General features: G+C 49.8%; 1 protein-coding gene across 1 annotated transcript; it reads right to left on the bottom strand.

Moving 5' to 3' along the window:
* Nucleotides 1–1,925: 1,925 nt before the first annotated feature.
* On the bottom strand, nt 1,926–19,624 carry LOC119112966 (trypsin II-P29). The gene is made up of 9 exons (XM_037237270.1): nt 19,568–19,624; nt 13,271–13,523; nt 12,366–12,475; nt 11,063–11,675; nt 10,787–10,881; nt 5,683–5,826; nt 4,900–5,203; nt 3,752–3,878; nt 1,926–3,180 (listed from the first exon to the last, which is right to left on the bottom strand). Exons 4-9 carry the CDS (start codon nt 11,063–11,065, stop codon nt 3,143–3,145), a joined length of 711 nt encoding a protein of 236 aa, XP_037093165.1. The 5' UTR covers nt 11,066–11,675; nt 12,366–12,475; nt 13,271–13,523; nt 19,568–19,624; the 3' UTR covers nt 1,926–3,142.

Below are 19,624 nucleotides of genomic sequence, written 5' to 3'. Positions count from 1 at the left end.
ACAGTAGCTGAGTCATGTGTTATCAATCCTTACTCAAAGCACATAAAAATATACACTATTGTACTCAATGAACTCAATGGAACAAGGAACACGCCTGTTTAAGCACCGTGTCGCCACAAGGCATGGTCTTGTAGGCATGATGTAAAGTTAAAAAAGAAGATTTTCAGGAAAATTCGACCCTTGAATTCCATCTATAGTTATGAGTGTGGAAACACGAGGGGTAGCTTCGAAACCCCGCCTGCCAGTCAGCGTTGTGAAAAACGATGAATCAGGGTGAGGGTTACAGAGACAGGTCAGATCAATTGTATTTTGTGCGAGACAGCCGTAAGTTATTTTTTTACCTCTGATGCAAGCCTCAGAAATGATAAAATAACGTCACTTATAACTTTTCATATGCTCTAAAGGAGAAATTATTACACTGGACAAAAGAGCGTCTCCTTTTCGTTAACATGCCCCACAATGTGTCATTGTTTGACTGCGTAATCGCACGCTGCGCGACAAGCATTGAGAGCCAGTTGACGGCCGTCATATTTAAAAAATATCGTTCACGAACGCTAGAAATGCCAAATGGACAATTATATTTTTACTGTCCTTAATGGTCCCATGATTCATGAAATGGTAGGATTTGAATGACTTTTTTATGACGTCAGGGGTGCCCGTGTGACCTTGAAATAGCCCCCCGAAGCAGTTTTCCCATCTTAACGGGCGTGCATCTTAGAAACTAGAGGGGTTTAGGTCTTAAGACAGACAGGGTTGTGGACTGCAACGAATGATCTTCAAGACGACTATTTCAGTTAAAAATCCCATACAAATGTGGAACAGTCCCTTAACGCAATTCGCCCCTTTCAAAAAGAAAACAGTTTATCTACTCACATTTGCCGAAAAGTTAGCTACACAATACTTGCTTTGAGCAGATTAGGTCCAATGATGCGTTGTTGGTCATGATGTGTGCAGGTGTGTCACACTAAGGAGCATGATATTGGGGAGTGGCGCGACCACGCCACGTGTTCCCCGTGTTTCCGTTCATTTTATGTGCACTGTGGTCGGTTCGTCGGGAACAACGTGACAGAACAAAAGCTTTTTGGAAATGGCTTCGCCGTCGTGAGCGAGCCTTAGTAGAGCTTTTGCGCCGACAGATTTGAACCTCCAATATGTCAGGAGGCACTGATTTAACAACGCTGCCGGTGCCCTGGGTGACGTCGGCTGACCATCATAAAGCTCTGCATGAGCATACCAGTTGACTATGGTCAATACAGACCACATTTTCTTGATAACTTCTTTTTACCGGTGCCTCTTGGCGCATTAGAAGTAGATAAATGTGCCAGCATAATAACAATGAACTCTTAGTGCCCCCCCCCCCAAACAGGAGCCTGGGGCATTTCTTGCGTCTCTATCAGTAACATGGTTTTATGGCAAAGTATTTTCATTCCTCCCGCGTGTTTGGGACATGTTTTTCAATAATTATGACTAAGGAGATTAGCATGAATGATTTGATGTAGTCAACATTCATAATGTGCGAAGGCGCACACCATGGCGCATCAATGCAAAAAAAACGTGGTGGATGGTGTGGGGAGGGGGGAGATTGTGACCAGACCAGCACTGCGTCCCTGTTTTTTGTCGCGTGCCCCATTTCTCTTTTCCTTGCCAGAAATCATTCTGTGTAATATTGTGTAAATGGGGCGATTGGATTGGGCCATTTACTCATTTATGCTCTCAGATTGATTGATTGATTCACTCATGTGCCTTGCCTAAGGTCATTTCAGTCAACCAGACAACTCATACTACACTTGTGCGGTGCACACATGATTATGTCTCGGATGCTGATGTGACGTCTTTAACCATGTGCATTGCTGTCAATCGTCGAGGTGTTTCCCAATATCAGCAGCGCTCGGCGTTTAGCCGTTTGTCTAGACAAAACAGCAGACTTCTTTTTTATTTCATTCATGACCCCATGACATCAATACGTTTTTACGTAAGTTGTTAAGTGCATTTGCGAGGAGCATTATTCACGTAGATGAGACGGTAGTAATAGCCTTGTTCCTCGAAGAAAAACCAGGAGAACGGAATATAGATGCGTTGATATTTCGGCAGCATGCCTATATCGAAACAAAGAGAAGAAGTGAGCATGAAAAATTCAGTGCATCTACATTTTCATTCTCCTGGTTTCTCTCCAAGGAATAACGCTTTTAGTACTATTTTATCGATACCTTTTATCAACGCTTTTAAATACGCAGAGAATTTATTTAAAACCAGCAAACAGTAACAAGGTCACTTGTCCTATGACGCAAACAGAAGTTTACGTACACACAGCATTACAACGCAGAACGGATTTATCACTAGTATGACTTTAGAAATGCAGCCTAGTCTTAAGCAATGCGGCATTTTTTAACATAATTCCAAATAGACATCTATTAATTCATCTGCCATGTTCATATGAACACCAAATATTCTTAAGACAGATCAAATGCACCAAACCCTGTTCTGCTTTGACACCTGTACTGCCCTGCCTCGAATCGGACACCAAACCGCATCCGATTTACTTTTTCGTAGAGAAATCAAACGACATGAGACAAATATGTGTAGATCAGTGACCTGTATTCTTAATATTCACTATGTCGAGACATACAAACCCGTGCAGCGGTGCTGAGATGTTCCTAGGAGAGGAAAATCAAGGCGCATTTTCAAACGTGTAGACATTTATAAAAGCTCAAGGAATATTATGAAACGTTCAATCACGCTTTTGGATTTATTTTGATCTCAAAAACAAAACTAAGCATTCTGAAATGTTGAATCACTGATGGTAGCGCCAAACTGGTGTAAGTCACGTTTTTTTACGCTAGCTCACGAGTAACACATCTTCTCACGAACTGCAAAGGCACGGTCAGGACCCGCAAAGGTCGGTTACCGGCCCCCGCCCGCAGCAATGACCACACCGCCGCACCATACACACCAAGTTCACATTCAACATCAGGTGAGTTGAGATCTTCGCTCACAGGGCCTTACGGCAATAGTCATTCATCTCACAAGCGTCGCAACAAATAGACAAATGTCTGATCTCTGGGGTGATCTGAAGTGGGCGAAGCGAGGTGGTCTTTCTCTTACAGAACTGTTTCTTCACCACGTCACGCAAGATTCACCATGTTTATAGCATGCTGTTGTCCCGGATCCAGTCAAAATATTCTGCAACCAAAGACAAATGTTAGGAGCTTGGTGGTGGAATTTCGCAACAAAATTTTAACTGTTAGCCACCATGTATCTCTTTCTGCGTAATTTTCTGCGCAACGTCAGTGACGATACCTTCCTCAAAGCTGCGTGATTTATAAATAGCCCTCTATCTAAAAAGATGATGTGCAAGGAAAAAAAAGCAGCGAATGCAATCTCCAACAACTCGTGATGGAGCATAATTATTTTGTGTGTACTATGTAGGGTAAATGACAAAGTTCCCAGTCTGTAGCCCGAACAGGCGCTACAACATGGACAGTGTATCACATGCCAGGTGAAAACAAACGCAAGCGCACGTACTCAAGACTCAGCATGGAAGATGTGACAGTAGCGCAAGAAAGTTCGCAGCCCTTGGGCAGGCTGGGTGACGAGCCTATGTAGGTTTGAAGAGCCGCACAAGTACTTGTAAATCAGCTTCGTAAAACTGCGACAATCACTCTGAATAGGCGCTACCACAAGTTGCTAGCCCCGCCATTTGAACACCAGGGCGAACGCGAGGTCATGCAGAGCGCTGCTCTTCGATACAGACCTGACACGCGCGTGTAGATTCCAGGATAGCCGGCCAGCGCGCAGCCCTTGCCGGAGCTGACGACACCGACGAGCGTGTGGATTTCGTCGGCATCGGATCTGATCATCATCGGACCGCCGCTGTCGCCCTGCGGATCCAGCGGGCTCACATTCACGGCTCGACTCTGATCATCATCGGACCGCCACTGTCGCCCTGCGGATCCAGCGGGCTCACCCTCATGGCTCGACTCTGATCATCATCGGACCGCCACTGCCGCCCTGCGGATCCAGCGGGCTCACACTCACGACTCGACTCTGATCATCATCGGATCGCCACTGTCGCCGTGCGGATCCAGTGGGCTCACACTCACGGCTCGATTCTGATCATCATCGGACCGCCACTGTCGCCCTGCGGATCCAGCAGGCTCACATTCACGGCTCGACTCTGATCATCATCGGGCCGCCACTGTCGCCCTGCGGATCCATCGGGCTCACACTCATGGCTCGACTCTGATCATCATCGGACCGCCCCTGTCGCCTTGCGGATCCAGCGGGCTCACACTCACGGGCCAACTCGACGATGAGCGGCGAGTGTGAGGCCAGCGAAGCAGCGCCCTCACCGGATGCTGATTTATTTAGGCGCCTAATTTACTCACAGCTCTACAAAACGGACAACTTTTCTCCTGCTAGTCGATACTGGCGATTATAATGTATGGGCTTAAAGTGAGCGCGAAACAAGCGATAGGCTGGGAAATAAGAAGGCAACAAAGGCGTGGGAACAGGGCTACGGGGCGTGAGAGAGCGATTGGGTCCTTGCTTCACTCATGGTACAGGCGGAACGTCAAGTCTGTGGTAATTCGTGACACAAGTTGCGGAAGATTGTGTTCCTCTTAGTCTATGGGACGTTCTCACTTCATGTAATGCTCTTTAACACCTCATTTGCAAAGATGTAGCCAAATTGAGATGGCAACCATGGAGCCCGGTCAGCTACGACAATACAGATAGACTACGCATATCTGTAAACTCAACCTGAACGCGTCTGCGCATACCACGTGACATCTATACAGCCAGAGAACGCCCGGGCTGCCCGACCGACGTAATCCGGTGGACTCTGTGCTCCTTCCCCCCCCCCCCCCCACACACACACACTACGGCGTAGCGGTGACCGACCTGGCATGTGTCCTTGCCGCCTTTCTCCAGGCCGGCGCAGATCATGTTGTCGGTGATGTTGTAGGGCTCGCCGACGTAGTCCCGGTTGCACTGCTCGTTGGTGAGCACGGGCAGCTCCACCTGGAGCGCGATGTCTGGATAGTCGAGCGTGTCCTGGCGCAGCAGGCCCCAGCCGGCGATGAGTGCGGTGCGATCGACCAGGCAGGCCGCGCCGCTGCCGCCGCCGCAAGCCCGCTCCGGCAGACAGACGGGCCGCACCCGGCCGTCGGCGCGCCAGATCAGATCGCGCAGCGACTCCTTCAGCCTGCGGCAGCCAAACAGACCGTACAGTTACAGCCACCGGCCGGTTGCAGCGTGTCGCTAAAGCGATGTCATCGAAGCGACAGGTGTCTTTGTGCTGTGATCTACCGACTCCACAGCATGTAGCATGTCTCCGTTTCCGGGTGCCGGACAATTGTGACGTTCCACCGGCGTTAAAATGCACACGTTATTGTGAATTTACGTTATGGTTGTGTTTTTTTATTTTTAGAATCAGCATAAGAATACGTTGAACTTGATCTATCACTCCTTACCCATGCATCGCGTAACCTTATCATTCATTTTTCATCATTCCTCGTGACAGCTACGTGGGCGACGATAAAGCGTTATTGTGCTGACTAGTTAAATGGGAACTTGCATTCAAAATCGATAACAAAATCAGCTTCGTGATCTACCAAACATTCTCACATTATTAGACAGGGCGGAGTGAACGCCATCCCGCCGGTGATAGGCGTAGCGACTCACTCTAGCAGTCCAATATCGCTGTCCGATTTGATCTTGTTGTAGTCGGGATGATTGATGATCCGTTTGACATAAAATCGGATCTGATCCGGGTCTTTGTAACGCTGGAATTTCCTGACCAGCACACTGATGCTTCTCGCCTCGCGGCTGGCGAAAGAGAAGAGGGTAACGTGATGAGAGTGAGCAGACGTGACGCGTTGCTATCTCGCGGCTGGCGAAAGAGAAGAGGGTAACGTGATGAGAGTGAGCAGAGGTGACGCGTTGCTATCTCGCGGCTGGCGAAAGAGAAGAGGGCAACGTGATGAGAGTGAGCAGAGGTGACGCGTAGCTGCTTCAGAGCTGGAGAAAGGGAAGGAGGTAACGTGATGAGAGTGAGCAGAGGTGACGCTTCTCGCCTCGTGGCTGGCGAAAGAGAAGGGGGTAACGTGATGAGAGTGAGCAGACGTGACGCGTTGCTGCCTCGCGGCTAGCGAAAGGGAAGGGAATAACGTGATGAGAGTGAGCAGAGGTGACGCGTAGCTGCTTCACGGCTGGCGAAGGGGAAGGTGGTAACGTGATGAGAGTGAGCAGAGGTAACGCGTAGTTGCCTCACGGCTGGCGAAAGAGAAGAAGGTAACATGGTGAGAGTGAGCAGAGATGACGCGTAGCTGCCTCGCGGCTGGAGAAACTGGAGGGGGTAACGTAGCAAGCGTGAGCGTATGCACCGGGATGGGTCGAATGATGAGCTGGCTTGTGTTTACACTTGTGAGCAAAAGCCGACCATCGGCTGGCTAACAATGCTTGAGGCCAGTGCGTGCCTGACAAGGTACAGCGTCCTTGTCCGGGATATCGTTTCTTATTCAGTAAGTTGGTCCAACACCCAACTTTGAGACGAAAGTGAGCAGAATCCAGAAATAATTCCATTTTTTGTTGCATTTTCAGGCAACATTAAGCCATCTTTTGCTGTTGAACTAGGAAAGATGCCAATTTCAGATTTTTCACACTTTAGGTTAAGTTTTCCCCTAACTTCCGTTGCGAATTACACCCTTGGTCACCGTGTGGTGCACGGGTACCAAGCTGGGATCCCGCACGGAGCCCAAGCAGCGGAGATCAAGCTGGCGAGCTGGTTGCAAAAAGCATGGAGACCACAGGAAATTTGTCCTCCTGGCCTGACAATTGGCATTAACTCTTTTGCAATACCACGTAATAAATGGGCAGATGAAACTGTTTCTTTCCAAGTAGCTCGCAGGGTTCTTAATCATCGTCAAAGTTTTTGAGTTTTCCTGGCTCATGTAACCCATAACTCGTTAAGGGCGGATACAGGTTTTCGTCAAGGGGAAGGGGGCACGCAAGATTGTGCCTCCCTCTCCCCCCCCCCTGAGTTTAGTGCCCCGCCAAAACCACTTCGCACTCCGACAATGAAAATTCAAGATTTTTATGATATCATTTTTCATATGGGAACCCATCTTACTATGCTCAGCTCTAGAAAACTGGGCATGTTACGCATGTGCATGCATATGGTTTGTTTATTTCCTCCAGATCGTCATGAATCCTGTCATTTAGTGGTCAAGTTTTTATTTTTTTTGGGGGAAGAGCATTATAAAATAACTTAAAGTTGGCTGCTAAATGCCATTAAAATCGAGAACGAGGCTGCCTCCTAGCTTAATTACAGCTAGCCGGCTGTTGGATGTGATCAGCTGATGGCTAATGCTTAGTGCAGAGTTTGTCTTTTGTTTGCTGTATAGTATATCTGCTACCTACCTGCTGCTAAATGCTGATAAATGCCATCAAAATAAATATGAGCCTGGTTCCTAGCTTATTTACAGATAGCCGATTGGTTCATGTGATCAGCTGTTGGCAGGTGACTGATGCAGAGTTTTTTTCAATTTGTTATGAAGGAGTACCAAATATGTTAGCATTCAAAATGCATTCAGAACGTGACGAGCAAGTGTAGGCTAGTGTCACACATTCAACAGCCAAGGGAACTGACATTTAGAACGTCGGCGACACGCAAAATTACCTTCGACAATTGCGCGTAAAAAATTAATCGGCTAAATATTGCAGAAAAACTGGCTGAATAAGCTATTGGCGCATATTCCACTGCCGCGCTAAGGCTAAGGCACCAAGGCCAATAGGAACGGAATATCAGCGATCATAGGTGACGCGGGAGGCCAACAAAGAGGGTGCCGTCAACGAGTATAGGGTCCTCAGAGCAAGCGAGAAGAACCCAAGACAAAGGTGATAGCCCCTGAACGATCGGTAGTGCCCCGGCAGGCTGCCATAGGGTCCAGTCCAGAACACGGGGCCCTCTGTGCAAAGGGAACTTACACAAGACCAATGTGCGTCAATAAATTACCCTTTGCAGTCAAGAGTGTTCGGGCAGGTTAAAAGAAGAGGCCCCGATAGAAGTGAAGGGTCCTCAGCAAATGAGATCAAGTGGAAAGAACGCTAAATCAATTTAGAGGGCCCTGAGCATCGAGCGGCTTGGTGCCTTACCTTGTATGGGCCTCAGAAACAGCGCAAGGCCCTCCGAGCAAATAGCGAGAACCCGAGACTAAAATTAAAGGTCTCAGAGAGTGTCCCGGCATATGAGGCCTCGGCAAAGGCGTAAGGAGTCTTTCAGGCAAATGGGAAGAACCCGTGGAGGTCCCTGATCGATCAAGAGTGCCCTGGCATGTTAGCAGATAGTGTCCCAATGGCAGCGTAGAGCGCTCCGAGAAAATGCAATGTGATTACGAGCAACGCGGAAGGCTCCTTAGCAATCGGATTGACTCGGCGAGCAGGCATATAGGGCCCCGGCAGCAGCGTGACGTCTCTGGAGAGCGTAATCAGCCTCCAAATAGTTCCCAATCACCGACCTCTTAATCAGCGAATAATTAACTTTGTCTGCCCACGTGCTCTTCACTTTCACTTGCGGCTGTTCTTGGTCGCCCGGAGGGCCAAAAGACGTCCAATTCTGTGGTGTTTGTGTTCGAAAACTGCATCCATTCGGCCGGTCATGGGCCGCTCGAGGCGTGTTGGCCCCCTCGGGGTGCAAGGGGGGGCATGGTTCCGTGCCTCCCACCCCCACCCTCTGGATCCAGCACTGTCCGAGCAGCTTAATCGACGGGTCCCCAACAAGAACATAGGGCCATCCATTCGAATAAGAAGCGCCCAAGACACAATATGGATGACTCAGGGATGATCGAGTGTGCCCGACTAGGTTAACAGATGGGACTCCCCGACAAGAGCGCAGGGCCCTCCATTCAAATAGCGAATCCCCACGAAACAACGTGGAGGGCCCCTGAACGATCCAGTGCGCCCGAGCAGATTAACGGACGGGAACTCCGACAAGAGTGTGTGGCCTCATTCACATAGAAAGTACCCAAGACTCAATGCGGTCCCGACAAAAGCTTTGGGCGCCACATTCAAATACCAGGACCCTATGTGCAAGGCCCCCGAACAATCCACTGTGCCCGGGGAGGTTAACAGATGGGGCGCCGACAGGGTCGTAAGGCCCTACATTCAAATGAAAAGTGCCCAAAACCCAGTGTGGAGGGCCCCCGAACGATCGAGTGGGTCGGAGGAGGTTAACAGGCAAGAGCGTAGGGTCCTCCATAGTAATAGGAAGCACCGAAGACCCAATGTAGAAAGCCCCCGATCCCCCGAGTGTGCCGAACAGCTTATCAGAGAGAGCCCCCCCCCCCCCCCGACAATAGCGTAGGGCCCTGCAATGAAATAAAAAGTACTCAAAACCCAGTTTGGAGGGCCCAAACAATCTGGTGTATCCAAGCAGGCTGCCAGATGACCCCCGACAGGAGTGCAGGGTCGTATATTCATATAACCCAACCCAATGTGCAGGGTACCCGAGCAACTCAGCTTGCCCGAACAGATGGGGCCCTCGACAAGTTCGTTGGGCCTTCCATTCAAATAGGAAATGTTCAGGATCCAATTTGGAGAGCTCCGAACAACTGAGTGTGCCCAACCAGGTTAACAGATGGTCCCCGGCAAGGGCGTAGGGCCCGAAGCAAGTGACAGAGAATTGGAAGGGCGCTTAGACCAATGCAGACGGCCATGCGCATACCGTAAGTGCGTTGGTAGGTTAACTGAGGTCAGCGTCAACGGCTCTTGAACAACCGAGAATACCCCGGCTGGATGCCACATAGGGTCTCGTTTATGGCCCACAGAGCCTTTCTGGTGTATGGAAAGAATCTGTGGAAGGGCCCTTAATTGACAAGAGTGCCCCGGTACGCTAGCAAAAAGGGCCCAGCAACAGTGCAGGGCCCTCCGGAACAAATGCAAAGAAGTCAAGGGTAACGTAGAAGGCTCCTTAATAATCAGCTTGACCCGGCAATTGGATCCCGGAAACAGCGTCGAGCCTCTGGACAGCGCAATGAGCCTTAAAGCCTCCCAACCGCCACCCCCTCAATCAGTGAAGAATAATTTTTGTCCGTCTGTGGACACTTCACTTTCGCTTGCGACTGTTCTTGGTCGCCTAGAAGCCCAATTGTTCGATTTTGTTATGTTTCGTGTTCGACAACTGCCTCCCGTCGGCCGGCTATGGGCCCCTTCGGAGCCCATGGGCTCCTTCAAGGCCCAAGGGAGGCTGGCCTTGTGTCCCCTCTGGATCCACCCCTGTAACTCATCTGGATGGAACGAGCAACAAATTTGCTTATGTTCATCAGCGAAGTGGTAACGTTCTATCTGCTTGAAGACGCGACTATCTGATTTCATCAGAGTGAAGGTCACGTTTCCAAGCGCAGCGCCACATCAGCAACTCACGTTCTAACGGACTGCTACAAATGAAAAACAAATAGCCAAATCAACGCAAGGATTACCTGAAGCTAAGCATGCCTTCGCAATGGCGGATTTCTGATCTCAACAATCCAGCGCAGGCTGGCGGCCAATGAGGTTACTTTATATACCTTGGGGGACGTGAGACACCACCAAATTTAAACTTGAGCATGTGGCTGCGGTGAGGCGACCACGACATTAAAAAAGGGGAAATTTACTGTTCTGGGCTCCAAATCATTGTTGTGAAGCATTAGACACGCGGGCAATAGCCATCGAGATCATGCGCGCTGAACTGCACCACATGTTCTGCATGCTTTGCTTCACTCGTGCATCTTAGGGGAAATCGAATGGTCACCTTCTGACGCAGTGCGCAGCTGTCAGGATGAAGCGTTCGTTGATGATGCTGCCGCCGCAGAACGGGCCTCTGCCGATTAAACTGGTCACACCCACCTGGAAAATCAGACACCAGGGGCTAGACGCACCAGATGAACGCTAATCAGTGCTAACGAAATTCCGGTCACTCGCGGTGTGCGCAATCAAGCACGTTAACGAAACATTTAACTCGTCCCACCGCAATGTCCAAACACATCATCCAGTCCTGAAGTTGGGAATGCAGCTCCCGTACACTCACCATCCATGGAAACGCCTTCTCCACCTGGGCTTCCACCTACAATCCGAATGTTCTTTTGGATCTTGCCGCAGATGGGGTCGTTGATGTTCACCACTCTGGAGCCAATATCCTCCGGCCTAGTCCCGGTGGTCACTGGCTTGGATATCGAGCTAATCGGTCTGCTCGCGGGTTTGCCCACTTCAGGCTCAGGCTTGGCTGACCCTGGCTGGGTCACTGGTGTCGGCCTTCCCGACCCTGGTTGGTTCACGGGCTTGGGCTTGTCCGCATCCGGCTGGGTCACAGGTTTAGGTTTAGCAGGCGCCGGCTGCGTTACGGGTTTGGGCTTGGTCGGCTCCGGCGTCGTGACGGGCTTGGGTTGCGGCGGTGCGGGAGACACTTGACCTGGTGGCGGACGGCCCGCCCCAGCTACGGCCTGCACTGAACAACGCAGACGGCCGCTCGACCTGGAGCGGAGCTCGATCATGATCCGGCGCTGATAGACATCTGGCGGCGAGTCGGCGGAGCTGTAGTACGTCCGCCTGCCACTATCCGACTTACGTAGCACCACTCGGTCGCCGTCACCCAGTTCATAGACGTCACAGGTCATTTGCAGAGATGCGCCGGCGTCGACCGCCTGCCGCACGCAAAGACAAGTCAGATATCTGTCACAATCGGTGTATTTCAGTTCTCCATTTCGGTTGCTTATTTGAATACCACGAGTGCCTGCCCCGCGATAAAGTGGAGGAAGCGTGCTGCCGGGGCTGTTGCAGTTATTGGGCGCAAATAACCAATGTAAATGGCGTGCCCTTGAAACTCCATGACTGTTACAGCTGGTGGAATACGCCTGGAGCTTGTTTTACCCCCAGGAGAGCTCAGCAGGGTGTAGCTAAGAAGGGAGGCGGGGGTCTCCCCCATTAAGATCTGTTTTGTATTTTAACCGGCTCCATACAGAACGTAATACAAACTAGGTGTCATGCGTATTCACTGAGCTCCGCCCCCGCCATGCTTCGGAAAATTCAGGATGCGGTCCTGGAGCTTAGTGTTCTCTTCGACAAATTAAGGATCAATCATATATCTACAAAGGATAAGATCCGATTCACGCAGGCAGTACTCCTACCGTCAAGCCGGTAGCTAATTACCCGCCTAATTATCGGTCAGCCTGGTCCTGCAAGCGCAACACTGGGTGTAGGTAAATACAGTGAGGAGATCAAGGCCAGATATGGCTGGCACAGGTAATTGTCAGGCGATTTAACTAGAGCATTTCAGAGTGTTAGGCCAGCCTTGCATAAAATTGTACTGCTGGTGCACCCATGCTGCAACCTACCGTGAATATCCAAGTCTTCCACTGGACCGGAGGATATTGGTCCGGGAAGTTGAGAGACGTGAAGGTGACCGTGACCCCCGTGGACAACTCGAACTTTCCATAATCGCCCACTGGAATATGCCGAAAGAATACGGTGTCAGCGTGTCGTCAGCATGCCAAGCAGCAATAAGGCACACAGTTTGCATGACCCTTGCCGGACGATAGCGTATGGGCATGGCCGGCCCACGCCACTTGGGCAGCACGTAAAACAGAATAACGGAAAAAGCTTGGCACCCAACGAATACGAGAAGCACCGCGAAGTGTCGCAACGCAACAACAACTGTCAGTTTAAAGGCGACAAAGCACGGACTGTATTCATGTTCATGGTAGAACACCGCTGACATTTCAGAAAAAACTCTGCGAAGCAGAGGTCAGATAGCTGAAAAAACAACAGCCCAGTCGCACCCACACCCGCGTGTCTTGAATCCCGGTCGCTCCCACACCCGCGTGTGTTGGATCCCAGTCGCTCCCACACCCACGTGTCTTGAATCCCAGTCGCTCCCACACCCACGTGTCTTGAGTCCCAGTCGCTCCCGCACCCACGTGTCTTGATTCCCAGTCGCTCCCACACCCACGTATCTTGAATCCCAGTCGCTCCCACACCCACGTGCCTTGGGTCCCAGTCGCTCCCACACCCACCTGTCTTGGATCCCAGTCGCTCCCACACCCACGTGTCTTCAATCCCAGTCGCTCTCACACCCACGTGTGTTGGATCCCAGGCACACCCACACCCACAAGTGTCTCTGATCGACAATGCTGATCTGTACCGATCGGCTGTCCGGTGACGGCGCCGGTCCTAACCCGCCGGGGCACCGCTCACCGAGCCGTGTACCGACGTAAGCTCACCGCGTCCGCCGGTCACTCACCCTGGGCGTCACTGTCGAAACGCTGCGCGGGCAGCCGCTGCAGCTGGTACGGCGTGACCCAGTGCCGCGCGGAGCTGGCCGCCCGCCCCAGCTGCTTGCCGAGCAGCGGCAACTCCGTCAGCAGCAGCTCCCCGGGCACGTCCAGACTGCGCTCCGACAGCAGTGATGAGCGGGGCAGCAGTGGCGTCAGTTCGTCCCACCGCTCGACGCTGAGCTCGTTCCACTGCTTCAGGCTCACCTTCTGGCCCAGCGTCTGTGGACGAGCGTCAAACGTCAGGCGGCCGCAATTGGGGACGCGCGCTCCATGACAGTGGTGCAACGGAACCAGGCTGGCGGAGAGTGCGCCATCGTCGGTTGGACGGATTACAGCTCATGAGGCGGGCAGGTGAAATGCCTTTGAAACCCTTACACTGACTGGATTAAGCATCGACTTATTATTGAGGAGATTCCATTGTGAATATATATATATATATATATATATATATATATACATATATATATATATATATATCCATACATGGAATTGCATCGATATATGTGTATGTATACCAATGCATGAAATCATAGATTGATATATATATATATATATATATATATATATATATATATATATATATATCATTACCACCATATCATATCATTGCCACCGGTACTTAGCATAAAACAAACTGTATGATTCAAGTTATGTCTAAAATTTCGGAAGGCTTTCCGAATTCTTGTTTCTTGTTTCAGAATGCTGAGGACACCAAGAACCACCGCGCAGACGCACACATATACGTGCACAGAAGCACCCTGACACAGAACTCCAAAACTCGTAAGGACTAGCGGTTGTCTGATGACGCCTTATGAGATCAGTTACTAAGCTGAACATACTCATCTGGTTTGGACTTCGCATGCATGAAATAGGCCCGGAAATGGCATGCTCCTTTGTCAACATCATGCTTTGAATCACACATCACCTCACATGAACTTGCAATTCGGCGTGGGTCAGTGGCCTGCTATGACCTTTCGAGACAAAGTGTGATGCGCATAACTTAAATGTGAGGTGACAAACAATTCAGATAAAACAGGGGTACATCCTTTTAAACTACACCACTGGAGCGCACGCTACCAAATACCGCAGAAAAAGTCAGCTTAGTTAGGCCACCGGCGAATGATGACCTTTTTGGGTAAAAAAGATTCAAGTGAGCGTACTACATCGTAAAGCCAGAACGTAATAAGCAAACACATTATGTGATGAATATGATAGCTAAAAATCGTGCTGAGTGGTCGGAGGCCTGTGATGGATTCGATCAGGGATCTGCGCTGACCGTGTTGGGTAAAAGTGGTATTTACTGCGGAGTGAGGCCTGGAACGGCAGAAATGAGCACAATGACGAACAGCACTATTAAAACAATGGTACGTAAGACTGAAACCTAAAGGTCGTCACATGTCAGTGAGCCGTCAGTGACCCAACGCCTTCAAATTATCCCTTCCAGGGCAAAGAATAATGCAAAATATAACAAGATGTAAAATAAAGAAATAACAGTTGGATAGAAAAAATGATCAGAATGCAAGATGAGCCTGCTAGAACGGAAGAACCTATTTTTGCAATAGATTATATTTTGTTCAGCATGTCTTGTTTTAAAGACTTCTAAGGTCTAAACCTGACGGGCCTTGACTCAATTAACATCTCCGCAGTCGGTGAGGCATATAGTACCACAAATGCCGCAGGCCAACACAGTCCGTTTTGCAGCTATATGTCAAAAAGGATCATAGGGGGGGGGGGGGGGGCGGTTGGATATGCATCCCTCCGTTCCAGCAACGTGAGTGCTTGAGACCTAAACTACAATGTGTGTACAAGCGTCTGAGTTGTCAGGAAATACGCCACCTTTAATGACATTTCAGTCTAGATCGCCAGGTTCTACAACGCTCACAAATATATCTTTACGCAATGCCCATCAGAAATGCAAAGCCGTGCTCTATTTGCTGGATCTAGGGGTCGAAGGCCTATGATTACCTCGTTGCGGTTTATCTTTAGTATGATTCCATTCTCTGACAAAGTTAAATCACTGAATGCATCATCCCGGCTGGATTTATAGAATGAAAGACGCAAGATAGAAGAATTCCACTGAGTGCAATACAATGCGACGTAACGAACAGGCGACACTTTCCAGAAATGATCGGGAAACTCTAATAGTAATTTTGAATTTTTAGACGGCTCTTTCCATGGTCGTCACTTGTCGAACGCCGTTGATTCATAAATCATTGGAGTCTCAGGGCACCCGAGTCATGCAAAGTGACGCACATCGACGCCAGTCCTCTTCCATCGAAACCTTGCCTTTTCTTGCGCTGTCTGATAAAAACGAAGCTGGGAGAATAACTATTGCGGTACTACATTTAGTCATATTTTGCTCATCGAGTGCGGCCAAGGGGGAGCCCACTCTAAAAGCAAAAACACCACTGCACTTTTTACTTCATCATCTTGAACTTCATGCCAAAAGCCCGCCAGCGCGCTTGAATAGAGATGAGGTTACCAGTACCCATGCCACCGCTTTCCACCATTATCGGCCAGAGCTGCATAGTAAATCGGACTTCATGGCACTTAAGTTGTCAACACACGTCTGATGCCTGCAGCATGGGCAAGTCCGCTTTCCCTGAGGCTTGTGAGCGTCTTGCTCTAACGGCATATGTTCAGTGACCCCAGATAACCTGTAACAGGCGTTAGGACAACTTAGGCGTTACAGTGACCTGTAACGCCTAAGTTGTCAAGAATGGCATATAAACGTGATTCAGCGCGTAAGTGAGACTAGCATGCGTACAAAGTACGACATGTCATGGCCTTTTTGAAACGGACCAAGTAAAAGCAATGTTTCTCATCTGTGGTTTCTCCATTGATTAACGCCGGATGTCCAATGGGAGCCAAATAATGCTTACAGCTGAAATTTAGGCCGTGTTATATCCTCGCAGACCATAATAGTTTTAGTTCTTTTCCTCTCTTATGGGGCGAATATTGAAAATACTAGGGGATGAGCATGGCTAGTGCGACGAAATCTAAGCCGAGCTTTTGCTTACAAGTCTGCTGACTTGCAAATCTTACACGTATGATGAAGTATGTTCGCACTGAAGCTACTTCGTGAGCAGTTTAAGCAGAGACGTGTGCGTAAATAGCCGTGTCGCATGAGGTTGCCTGAACGGCGCGGCCTGCACCAGAGGTAGCCTTTCTGAAAGTTATTGTCCAAAGTCCCGTCCAAAGCCCAAGGATGACGTAACGATAAGGAAAGCGTCGAAAAACGTTTTAAAAATCAGGCTGCGTAACAATTTCTAATTTTACAAAAAGCAATTTTTGGTTATAAATGCGGCGTGCGTAAAACAAGGACCTAAAACCGGCGCGAACTGCAAATGTTGGAAAAATCGGCGCTCGTGTCTGTGATCTCAATCTATATGTTGCATAGCGTAAGCAATGTGTAGCAGTGTATGCGATGATGGTTTATATTCCGTCTTCCAAAAATAACACCTCCTGGCATACTCTATCAACAAGCGTTTATGTCTCAGAATCAACTTATTTTGAGAACGGGCAGCATTAAACAAGTTGAGCTGTAAACAAATTAGTGACGCGACAGAATGATATCGGCCGCCTTTTAATTCCAAAGGGATTTGCCCGTGTCCGTGCAACTTCCAAATGAGATACTGGCAATTTGTGGTCTTAAAAAAATTAAATGCAATCAGCGCCTCTAGTCTGCGCTTTGCACGTGAACGAGCACGCCATCAGAGCCACCGCAGCGAGAGTACCGACTGACGTCATCCAGTGCCCAGGGGCCTCCACTGAATGGGTGCGTGAGTCACGTGGCATGACCCAGGTGACCCAAGCTGACTGTAAGTGGGTCACCTGTCATGGTCCGGAGGGTCAGGCTAGTTCTGTGAGCATGCATCGATGTCCCTTCTCAAATAACCGCGACTTGTGCGTGGGTGAGTGCACGCAACGTGTTACTGAGCAGTCACGTGACACCGGCGAGCGTCTCTCGGCGGCGACCGGCAGTGGCTGGTCGTCTGCGAGCGTGTCTGCAGCTCCGGGAGAGAGCCGGCCGGCGAAAGCAGCGACGCGTCCGGTGACGGACGCCCGTGCCGTCTGTCAGCGCGCCGGTGCACCCGTCCCGCCGGCGCGATCGCGATCAGGCGGTCAGCGCGCCGACGCCGCTGTGGCGCGCGGCTCAACGGTGACGGACGCCCGTGCCGTCTGTCAGCGTGCCGGTGCACCCGTCCCGCCGGCGCGACCGCGATCAGGCGGTCAGCGCGCCGGCGCCGCTGCGGCGCGCGGGCCACCGCGACCCCCCGAAGGGTGCCGCCGACCGCGGCCGACGTCCGGAGCTGGTTCGGAGGGAATCCAGCCACAGCAGGCGCTCTTCGCCGGGTCGTGCAGAGGTCACCGCCACTGAGCCGTCTGGCTGGCATTCCGTGCCGTCACTGCAGGTGCGGAGCGGCGGAGACGAGCCAGCCAAGTCGGTCCGCCGGGCGCCGTGCTCCGAGCTTATCACGCCGCTGGTTAGGCGGATACGTGGCTAATGCAGGCACAGACTGCACCGGTATGACCCCTAGATGTACGACAACTTCTGCGGAAGGGTTTTCCGTGTACTTGGTGCAACATTGCACTCCATGTTTTTCAAACAGTGGTGCTTGTGCTCACTTGTAGCTATTGGTATACTCGTAAGTACAATAGGCTGCTTAGGATAACATCATTCTCTGTTCAGTGAATATGCTCCTCAATACGTCATTATTCTATTACATGATGCTATCTTGCTCAACATTGCTTGAGAGCTAATTGAAGGCCGTCACATCTGAAAATCGCGCTCACGGACGTCCGATGTGAACCGCTCAACAATCATACTTTGTTTGGCCTTGATCGCTGTATGGCCAACGGAATAGCAGAATTTTAATGACGTTATTATGGCGTCATGGATGCTTGGGTGACATCGAAATCGTCTCCTCGAAAAAGGATGCGCATCTTGCGGGCGTGTAGCTCGGAGTCTAAACAGTTTTAAGTCTTAAAAAGGGCAGGGATGTGAGCATCACCAAATGATCGCTGATTCATTTGATTGAAGATAGCTATGGAAGATAGAGAGATAGATATATGAAGACATCAGAAGATGACTACTTGATTCAAGATGGCTATTTCAGCCCAAAACCCCATACAAATGCGGAACACTCCCTTTAAAGGGAATGTTCCATATTTGAAGACATTAAGGCATGCATTAGGTGTAGTGAATAAGCGCACTTATAACTGTTGGTACACTATTAACTAGAATAGACAGCTCTGCACAACATAGTTTCTCTTTGGAGTAAATATGCTACTCAATACGCCATCGTGCCTTGCACAACATTGATAGCCAATTGACAGCCGTTATATCTGGGAATGGTGCTTCATCAACGCCAGATATAAACGGCTTCACAAGGTATCTTTCTTGACCTTAATTGCCGCATGGCTAATAACAGAGTGGCTAGATTTGAATGACGGTAAGATGGCATCATGGGTGCCTGGGTGACATTGAAATAGCCTGCACGAAATGTTCTGCACACCTTCTCAGGCGTGTAACTCAGAAACTAGAGGAGCTTAGGTCCTAAGATGAACAGGACTATGAAATGCATCGAATGGGGGAGCACTCCCTTTAGTGTTCGATTGATTTTGCAACTTAGGTGCTTCTTCGGTGATACCAGGTGTTCTTGGTTCTTTTTTTTTTGAATACTTGAAATCTCGGACCATGTAAATGAACTCAGATTTATATTTTTCGTATTCTTCGTATTATCACATACTATTGCACAAAGCACCTGACGCAAATCGTCAAGATTTGTGATTTTGTAATACATTCAGAGAACAAACTCTCCAAACCATGTGTGCATATTCTCCGTACATTTAGCTCACTTTAGTGTTCAATGAGTTGAATTCGGCTCGCGTGGAAAGGCATGACTTTCGTTAAGACTTCCTGTTGTTGATCACTTGGCACGATATTCGTCAGCGCCTTAATCTAACGAAAGCGCTATCCCTAGCTGCGATCGTTAGGATGACCACCCAGACGGCACAAGTAAATATTCTCAAATCGCACATCAGCGGAATATGGGCGTCAGATAAGCCGACAAATTGCACGTCAGGGAAATGGAACTATAGGAACATAGGAAATACATAGGTAGGAGGTACATAGGAAATGATGCGGTCAATCCAGCACGCCCAGAGGCAAGTGCACTTAACTCATCTTCTTCATCTGCACTGGCCCGACACGCAGACCCCGCTGACGCGGTCGCCAGGTCAGTGACATCCGTCCCTACCTGGGCGGTCAGCAGCAGCGGGAAGAGGAGAGCAGCCGCCGGCGCCGTTGACGCCAT

This window comes from Pollicipes pollicipes, unplaced genomic scaffold (genome assembly GCF_011947565.3).
Source record: "Pollicipes pollicipes isolate AB1234 unplaced genomic scaffold, Ppol_2.1 Scaffold_7261;HRSCAF=8764_pilon_pilon_pilon, whole genome shotgun sequence".
NCBI lineage: Eukaryota > Metazoa > Arthropoda > Thecostraca > Pollicipedomorpha > Pollicipedidae > Pollicipes > Pollicipes pollicipes.
The sequence above is the reverse complement of the archived record's forward strand: the minus strand, read 5'-3'. Positions and strand labels throughout refer to the sequence as shown.